We start from the raw sequence: 10,353 nt of genomic DNA on the forward strand, positions 1-10,353 counted from the left end.
CCGTGTTTTGGGACAGGAAGGGGGTGTTGCTTATTGATTTTTTGCCTCGTGGTGACACAATAAATTCCGAAACATATTGTGAGACTTTAAAAACCTTCGCCGTGCCATTCAAAACAAAACGCGTGGCATGGTGAGTAAAGGGATCGTTTTGCTGCATGACAATGCCCGTCCACATGCGGCCAATCGAACTCAAGATCTCATCGCATCATTTGGCTGGGAACGGTTTGATCATCCTCCATACAGCCTCGATCTAGTGCCCAGTGACTATCACGTGTTTCTGCAACTGAAGAAGCATCTCGGAGGTCAGTGCCACGATGATGGTGATAGCCTCAAAACTGCCATGTTGCAGTGGCTGTCAACTCAGGCGGCAAACTTCTATGATGACGGAATACAAAAGCTTGTTGTTCGATATGATAAGTGCCTTAAAATTGGTGGCAATTATGTGGAAAAGTAGATAAAAGTGTGGTCTTTCATGTAACAATAAAATTGTTACAAAAAGTTTACTTGTTTTTTGTACATATCAAAATGATACTTACTTAAAAAATACACCTCGTATTTTTCATACTTTTATAGTTTATATCCAAGTAAATATTGCTGCATGATGTTTCATTTATAAAATAATACTGTGTATATAATATACATATTATAATAATAAATATTGCAGTTTCTTACGAATGTTACGGGCCTCCCTGATGGCACAGTGGTATCGTTGTTGCCTTATAATCAAGGGGTCCCAGGTTTGATACCCAGTGGAGGCACATAGTGGTTCGGATACCACTTTAAACTGTAGGTCCAGTCCCAATTAGCCTTACTGTGCATAAAGTGGACTTAAAATACCAACTCAGCTCAATCTTACAAAGTTACACGTAAGCAATTTACAAATTCGACTAATGTAAAATTCAAGTTACGTAAAGGTTTACAGAACGCATTACTTACGTAGCTCAGGGAGTTACTGAACCTGTAAAAGCTAGGGAATTTGTTTTATTGAAATAAGTGGGAAGCTCTTATCTTCATTTAATGATAATATTTCATTCAGGTTATGGAAATACCTGTTTAAATTGAATGATCTGAAGTCCTATAATGATTTTCGTCTTCATTTACAGCATTTGTATTCTGTGTTTCTAGATGGCATTACTTGATTTTGGTGCTTCGAGGGCTTACAGTAAGGAGTTTATGGACAAATATATTCATGTTATACAAGGTGCAGCAGAGGGAGACAGAGAAAAGGTCTTGAAGGTGTCCCGTGAAATGAAATTTCTGACTGGATACGAATCTAAGGTAGGTGAACAATTTATTTTCTTGTGGTGTCTTACAATTTTGTGAAGCTTGTGCATGATCAGTGTTGCTTCTGCCTAATTTCGAACGAAAGAAATTAAGTAGTAGGATGTGGGCCTTCAGAGACTTGCAGAGTGCAGCATAGTTTTATAATTTAATTTCTCTTTCACGAGGCAATTTTTTTTTTCCTGATAAAGATTCCTTCACTATATTGTGCATAATAACTTTTTATTTTTTAATGAACTCCTGAAGTGTGGAATTTTCTGAACAAGTCACTACACTAAAACTTCTAATGGACACCTCTGAAGAGCGTACACCTCTAAATTACAGACATTGTTTTAAATTCCCTGGCAGAAATACATGGGATTTAATGGCAATATTACTTCTCAATAACAGACATTCTTAATAACAGATGCAGACACTGAAAACTACCTCCCAACAAAAATAAAACTTCTTAATAACTTACAGCCTGAAAGAAAACGGTCGCAATTCCTGGAATTCAACACAAGAATGGCCAATATTTCTAACTAGCATGCATTGTTTCATGTTACACTGAACGCATTTCTTTTTAAAGTGCAGACAGTAGACAATATTCTTTGTGGTTATCTTGAGAAGTGTGTGTCACTTCTGCTGTGATGTCGCAGAAACGAAAAGGGTCTGGCCAGAAATAGTTAGAGCCTGTTGAAAATGAAGGAGCATTTTGAATGCAGATATTTAACAAAGGATTACACTATGTGTACTGTATTTTCTTTTTTGAAATTTGTAATGTATATAGGGATACTTTAGTAAATTTAAATTCACCATATGCAGTACAGTATTTTGTTCCTTCAGTGTAGGGAAAAGAAAACATTATATTGGTAAAATACGTACTGTAATATGCTTATCCTGTTGTGTAACATCCTACACTTTTTTCTGAATAGCGGACATTTATTTTTCCCCCAGGCCTCTCCGTTATTGAGAAGTTTTACTGTATTACAAAATGGTGGTGCTGTTTTTATAAGCAAAATTCTGTTTAATCACTCCCTTCTTCTTCATTTTCTGATTCAGATGTGCTGTCACTTCTTTCAGAGGTGAACATCGTCACCTTGTAATCATGGGGTCCTGGGTTCGATACCCAATGGAGGGGAGACATTGCACAGTGGTTTGGATTCCACTTTAAACTGTAGGTCCAGTCCTGATTACCCTATCTGTGCATAAAGTGGACTTAAAACAGAACTTCAAAAAGTGCAACTTAATACCTGCATCACACAAACTTTGTTTTTGAGTCATATTTCGGTTTTCTATTATGCACGAACTACACTGCACTCTTTCTTCTTTTTCATCTTCTTTCTTTTCTGCTACTGTTTTTGTTTCTACTTCATCTAGCATAATCTCATCTAGGGCCTCACCGATGGTGCAGTGGTAGCATCATTGTCATAAAGGGGTCACAGGTTTGATACCCGGTGGAGGCACAAGTGGTTCAGATTTCACTTTAAACTGTAGGTCCAGTCCCGATTAGCCTTACTGTGCATAAAGTGGACTTAGAACACCAAATCAATCAATAATCTCACCGAAACGCATGGCCATGAAATTAGGCAGGTGGCGGAAGTTCGCGTTGTTGCCATGTCGGAGCACAACCCCTTGTTCGGAGGTTTACGAGAATGAAAGATCTCGTTGTAGAGATGATCTTTTTAATTCATGTGATACTAACTGACAGTGTTTGCTCGGAAGGTCAGGGATGACAACTGTATACCCCGAGGGAGGTCGGTCTGATGCTTGAACTAGGGTACGCAGCCTGGTTGATATTTTCCACACAGTGCACGGAAACCAGCAACTTTTGTCCCGCTCTCGCTTTGCTTTTCCCCATGTGTCACCAGCAGAATTTTGCCAGCCACCTACAAGGCTCATTCAATATACACAGTGTGGCAATTTGAAATCGAGACTGGTGCTGTAAAAAATAAACAAGTGTTCATAGAAAGTTGTTTAACTGAGATCATTCAAAGTAGGACCCTCCTGCATCCACGCATCATTGCACCCTTCCTACCAGTGCATTGAAGGATTGCTGGAATTAGTTTTGTGTAATGCTGTTTAAAATCCTTGTCGTAGCCCTCTTGATGGTTGACTAAAGTCATAATCTGAGTGTGCATGAAGTCTATTTCTGTACTTGAATTTTGTTCAATCAATTTTCTCTCTCTCTCTCTCTCTCTCTATCTCTCTCTCTCTCTCTCTCTCTCTCTCTCTCTCTCTCTCTCTCTCTCTCTCTCTCTCTCTCTCTCTCTCTCCCCCTTCCTTCTTTCTAACACTAATTTGTTGATGCAGTCGCTCGAACAATGCTTGGCTTCCAATACTCAATGGCATGCTCCGCTTATAATATTAAGATAACTGGCCATGAACTCTCTCTCCTGGGTTATTTAAATGGGATTCCAACGTTGACAACGTTCCCTTTTCACAAAAATATGATTTGGAGAATGGCATGACCAACTTTAATGCCACATCCGAAAGTTCAAGATACTCACCTCTTAAAGATATAAAGAACTTTGGTAAGTCTGAATCTATTTTTTTTTAAACCAAATTTTAAAAGTTAAGATTCCGGTAAAAGGCAAGGGTTGAGCGTAAATAACAGAAATGTAGAATTTAGACTAGGTACAACATGGGTGGAATTTAAATTGTTAAATCAATATATCTTAGTAATTTGAATGTAATAGGTATTTAAGACACGGTAAATACATTTCCGAGCCCAACTTTTGACCCACCAAATGCCCCCTCGGGACCCAGCAGTGGGTCTTGCCCCATAGGTTGAGAAACAACGATCTAGACAAATTCAAATGTGAAAGGAGAAGTGGGTTGGGACATGCATGAAACTATGCTGCAGCTTTCAAATTGGTATTATGTTTGTATTGCATTTGGCTGTTTGTTTTCGCTTGGTGTTTTGTTTGTATTGCATTTGGTTGTTTGTTTTTGCTTGCTTTTTTGTGTTTCCACTTTGTGTTACAACTTGTAAGAAATTCTTTTGAAGTGGAAAAGAAACATTTCTAGCAGGGAACATCTGTGTTCCAATTGCTGTCTAGTTAGCACTATGACTGATAGAATCATTCTAATGTAATAGCCACTGTCTTGACATTTAAAGCTATTGTGAACAATTCTAAATTGCTTCAGTGTTCAACTATCTGTTTCAGTAAGAAATGCTGCATCAATATCAATTCAGAGCTAGTTGTAATTATGGATGTGACAAAGCTAAAAATTTACTGAAGCTGATGTATCGATGCTGATGCTGATATTTAACCGATTCCGATACATAAGATTATTCAACAGAAATGGAATGTTATTTTCAGCATGACAAAAATAAATTTGCTACAAACATTCTAATTACATATTAATGATTGATTGATTTGCTTTATTTTACTTCACTTCTTGTGCCACTTTTGGCTAGTTTGCGAAGACGGGGATGAGTGATGACATGATGAAATTGATGAATGGACATGTCCAGCCCAGGATTTGAACCCAGAACCCCTATCGTAGTGTGATGTGCTAAACACACTGCCACAGGGGCCGGCTAATTACATATTAAATATATATACACATATATATTCTCAGAAATTTAACTTTATTAGACAAGCAGGTCTTTGAAATGCAAAATGAATTCCTGTTCTTAATATTGGAAATTTAATGCTGGCAGGTTTGGCTTCAAAAACACGAGTTTTAGAAGCACTTCTGGAAGTAACTTACGTATTGTCTTAATGCAAATCTGTCCAGCAACACTGAACCGTCCTCGTTCACCAAATGCTGAGGCAGCAGGTATACCAAAGTATTTTCTTGCCACTTGCTCCAGGTTTGGATACTCATTTTTGAATTTCCAATACAACACATGGAATAGTCGGTTCTGCACTGTACTGTTGTATTTCTGATTTTGAAGTAGGTTGATCCTCTGAATGAGTTTTTACATTAATTTTATCTAAAAACTTAACAGTGATGCAGATAAATTAACTTAGTTGTTAATAAATGTTATAAAATTAAAATATAAATCTTATTAGAATGTAAAACTCTAGTATTATCGGTACCGGTTTAAATATCGGATTTTTGCCAATCCCAATACTGATGTCGAGAGGTCAATTTTTGCCGATGTTCATATATCGATAATCAGCTTGGGCACATCCCTAGTTGTAATTCAATTTGTATGTTACATATGTAAGACAAGCTTTTAAGGAATTAAATATATTATATACTTTATTTAATATTGTTTGAAATAAAACTAGTTTCAAAAGAAGAAAGACTAATGTCCCTAGCTAGACTTCACTTAAGTTGATCGACGAGTAACAATAGTAATGCTGTAAACATTTTTTTAAATCCTGAGTAGCATTAAAAGTACAATCAGAACACTTCCCTCGTTGCAGATAATGGAAAATGCACATGTCGATGCCGTCATGATCTTGGGAGAAGTGTTCAGCACGAAAGGTACATTCGATTTTGGACAACAGGACACTACACGTCGCATTCAGAAACTTATTCCAACTATCGTTTCTCATAGGCTGTGCCCTCCGCCAGAAGAAATTTATTCCCTACATCGGAAACTTTCTGGGGTGTTTCTCTTGTGTGCTAAACTCCGAGCCAAAATAGATTGTTATCCTATGTTTAATGATATCTGGGGAAACTACAAGTTTGGCCCAGAGTGACCTGTTTAGTTCAGACTCTGAGTATTGACCTAAGGAAAGGTTATATAAAATTGTGTAGGAATGGATGTGTGTTTTTGTAGAATTAAATAACAAATTAATTATCATAGATAATTTTATATTCTGGCCTTTTGCTGGTGTGTGTTGAGATAAGTTGAACAATAAATTACATAATAAAGCTTTAATTTTGTAGAGTTTATGAATTTCTGTTCATCATTTGATTTCAGTCCTGAACCTTATTTGCAGACCATAAAATCACTTTCGAAATAATTTCTAGTAAATGTTTAATTTTTTACACTTTTATTTTTCAAACTTTTGTCAGAGAGACAGATGCTAGATTATAGCACACTTAAAGGATTAAGGGGGAAAACAAATAACAGGGTTCCTACGCATCCTGGAAAACCTGGAATTTTAAAATATTCCTTCCAGGCATGGAAATGTTATGAAATTTCACATTTTTCCAAGCTTTACCTGGAATTGTGGAGATTGTCCTGGAAATTCCTTTGCCCCATTTTATTTGTATGAATTACAATAAGTTTTCATTTAAAACAGGCCAGTGTCATGACAGTGGTTTATTTACTTATATCATGTTGCTGTGTACTGTAGTCATAGTTTTGTGATAAGTTTTATTTTTGCGATTGAAGTATAATGCCCTGCGCTTTCGTATTATTTTGTATCGCTCAGAGGTAGAAAATATGATGATAATAATAATGGTTAAAAAAAGGGGTTCGCTATCCTAAATATTCCAAGTTTTCCAAGGATATTATTCTTGTTTATTTGTAATACAAGATGGTAATTTTTTATAAACTTATATATACTTGTGTTTATTTTTTTTCCTTTGTATTTTTTCTGTATTATTGTAAAAATTAAATAACCTTCATTATACTAAGAAATGAAAGGTGTGAAAAGGAGCAGGTGTAGGGGAGTTGGGAGCCTGTATTAAAAAAAAATTAGAACTATTTTTTTTAATAAAAGAAAATATGTAATGATGTGTATTTTGCTATGCTTACTTTCTACACTTGTCCTGGAGCAATTGTAGAAAATCCTTGAAAAGTCCTGGAAATGTCCTGGAAGAAATTGCATGTTTTTTGTAGGAATCCTGAATAAACTGACCAGAAGTTTGCCAAAACAAGGCAAAAGGCCAAGCAGAAGAAGAAGAAGAAGGTGATGTTGCTTGCAACCATAGACATACTACAAGATGTTACAGCTGCGGGTTAAGAGTGATTGTCAATATGGCAGCATTGGAAGGTCGTTTCCTCGTGACCACCGATGGCAGCACCGTTGGGGAAAAACAGAAGACGAATGCTCTGCTCAAGAACTCGCCGATTGCTCGGATTGAAAAAAAATCAAACAGAACCAAACCTAACCTAACAACGTACGCATTCCTTGTCTAATGTCAGAACGAAAGGTTGCCCAAGTGTTGTGCTATAAGGGAGACCCTCTTCGAGCTGTGTTCAGCCAATTTGCATGTATAATAAATTATACGCGCAAATTGACTAAACATAATTAGAAGTGGCGTTAATTAATTTTAATCAATGCATTCGTTTAAGGTCTGGGGGCGAATTACTAAGCGAGAGAGGTTTATGGAAACCCTGCGGAAGAGATTGCTGGGCCGCAGGGTGGAGAGAGTTGGTTGCTTCTCTTTTCAACTTAGTGGTCAATATAATTTACGACTGTTGATAGGAGGGAGGGACACCCAAACACTGATAGCTTCAAGTTCTCGGTCAACTTTCATGCAAACTGAGAGTTTTAAAGCTGTGACGTCAGGAAGGGAGCCAGCAGATGTGGGAGTAGAGAGTACTTGCCCCTCTGAGATACCTGAAACAAGTTTCTCATTTTTTTTTTTACAGTATCTTTCAGCACGTAAAATCATGGATCAGAGGTGCCATGAAGGAGAGCAGAATAAGTGATCTCTATATGTTTTTCTTGTAAATAGTGGATGGACTCAAATATGAACTTGTTAACAATGCCAAAGTATTTTGAATTCAATTACAATTTTATGATTTGTAAAATAACAATTATTGTACGTAAAATATGTTCCTAATAACTGAAGGTCAAGACACAAAATCTTACTCTACTCCCCCACCCCCAGCTGAGAAAATATCCTTCAAGCACCCTTGGACGTTAGAGTAATGAATGGAATTAACTTTACTCCTTTTATATGTGTGAATAAATCTAATGATAATGTATTTATGGTTTAGGCTATTATTTTAAAAAACACACTGTAGCCTACATTAGAGTTTACAAAAGTCTCCAACAGGACAACATTCTCGAACAGTGAGTCTCGATCTCGTGTCAATGTTTGTCTCGTTCTCGGTCCTGTCTCTACTTTCAAGAGTTTTCTCATTCTAATTTTGTTTTGGGCTAATTCTTCAAAAGCCACACATTTTGATTGACCAACTATCCAACGAGACAAGAGTGTTGAACAGTGAGTCTCTGTGTTTTCTGTCTTTATAGAACCATATCTCTTTCTTGGTCTCATCTTGAAAGTCAAGGCAAAAGTACGTAAAGTTCCCCATACATGTATCACCGTGCCATGAAGACACATGTAGGGGATGTGTGGGTAGGGAGGTCCCCATGTATTCTCGATTTTGGCTACTTTTGAGGTGATGTTATCAGCACCATGCTGTGGTTGCCTTTACCTCCTATGGATTCCTCCCGGTAACCACTGATTTGAGACTGGATGAAAACTGGAGCCGTTTTAAGTGGGGACAAGGCCGTAAAAATTCCAACCTTACATAGTCCACCCCGGGTATCCCACGTGACAGTCAGATACCCTACCCACTTTTTTTTTCTTTAATAAAAGGGATACCTCAACACAGTGGCATCCCTCGTCATTCACCATTTTCTCAACTTTTACACTTATCAATTTTTACTATATTGTCTGTTTTCTCATTTGGACAAACACAAACATCAATGTCTGAACCGGGATTCGAACCCGGGACCCCTGTATTCATAGCTTCCTGTGCTGACCATTCTGCAAAGGAGGCTGTCACCGACTAGTCTTGAAAGTGTTGAAAGTGTGGTATCGATTTTCAAACAGCCATCTCAGTCTCAATCGCCTAGTCACCAAAACCTGGTCTTCAGTCAACCTGTAATCTATCATTTTATAACTACCGAATTATAGGTTTCCTGGCCTTCTCAATTCGTTATGATTTCAGAATCGTAATCTAAAAGTGTGAACTAAATGCAGAGATTACACACACACACATACAGAGAGAGAGAGAGAGAGAGATGTGTGTGTGCGTACAACCATTATATATATATACACAGGGTGACTTGTAATTAGATGTATTCCCTGAAAGGGCTTAAAGTAGAGACAATTTGCAATAAATTTGACCATATGATACCCCGTCCGAAAATTAGTAGTTTTCGAGATAATCGAATTTCTATTGTTTTTTTTTAAAAAAATGACAATTTTCCACATAAAAAGATGAATTGAGAAAAACTGCTCATTGAATGGAATTTATTTCAGCGTTTTCTGATAGCTAACAACTAAGTGGTTCGTTGAAAGAAAAAAAAGGTTTTCTCAAATAACAATCACATGTAAGTAATGGGTGGGTCTAAACTTACAAGTGATGATAAAAAATGCACTCTTAGTTTACTTGGCAACGTATTAATAACAAAATGGTATGACACGAAGCATACAAATTACTTTAATTACTTCCTTGTGTCATCTGCTATCCAACAAAGTACAAATGTTGCTAACATTCACATTTGTGTACAAGAAATAATACTTCATTCATCTTCATGTGAATGGAATTAATGAAAAATGCAATTAAAGAACATTCCACGTCTTGCTCAAAGTGGTCACCTCCATTTCGAATGCAGGCACGCAGGTTTTTACGGACATTTGTTCTCTTAACTCGTGATGTGATGGTCTCCTTGATGTGTTGACCAGCTGTTAAGATCCTCTCCCTGAGCTCTTCTTGCGAGTTTACCGGTGTCTTGTAAACTAAGTTTTTCATGTGGCTCCAAATGTAAAAGTCGCAAGGCGTCAAAGCGATTGGGGGATCGAGGTGGGCAGTCATCATGCTGGTAAATCATGTCACGTCTTGTAGCTAGAGGCACATCCTCCAACAACATTGCCGTCCCGTTCCTCAAAAAATGTTCATATGTGATGCCATTTAAGATTTGGGGCAGGAAAAATGGCTCGGTCAAATGATTGTTGATGACGCCCAACCATACTTTTGCTTGGGCGTGTGACAGTGGCTGGATGAAAATAACCCAAATAAATGGATTGGCCGAGGCAGCCCGATTCCCTGGCTGGCTCGATCCCCCGATTTGACGGCTTGCGACTTCTTAATTTGGGGCCACATGAAAGACTTAGTTTACAAGACACCGGTAACCTCGCAAGAAGAGCTCGTGGAGAGGATCTTAACAGCTGGTCGACACATCAAGGAGACCATCACATCACGAGTTAAGAGAACAA

The 10,353-nt window shown here is 37.5% G+C and overlaps 1 protein-coding gene across 3 annotated transcripts in view; it reads left to right on the top strand.

Annotated features, from left to right (window-relative positions):
* The window catches only part of Coq8 (ubiquinone biosynthesis protein COQ8, mitochondrial), a 68,050-nt gene extending 61,937 nt beyond the window's left edge, over positions 1 to 6,113 (top strand). For all 3 annotated transcript variants that reach the window (XM_083114173.1, XM_083114171.1, XM_083114172.1), the window contains 2 exons: positions 1,126 to 1,278; positions 5,646 to 6,113. In XM_083114173.1, the coding sequence (XP_082970299.1) occupies positions 1,126 to 1,278; positions 5,646 to 5,924 (432 nt within the window). In that variant the 3' untranslated portion in view covers positions 5,925 to 6,113. The remainder of the gene's footprint in view (positions 1 to 1,125; positions 1,279 to 5,645) is intronic.
* The last annotated feature ends 4,240 nt before the right edge of the window (positions 6,114 to 10,353 follow it).

The sequence above is a fragment of the Lepisma saccharinum genome, chromosome 28 (genome assembly GCF_977018435.1).
Source record: "Lepisma saccharinum chromosome 28, izLepSacc3.1, whole genome shotgun sequence".
Classification (NCBI taxonomy): domain Eukaryota; kingdom Metazoa; phylum Arthropoda; class Insecta; order Zygentoma; family Lepismatidae; genus Lepisma; species Lepisma saccharinum.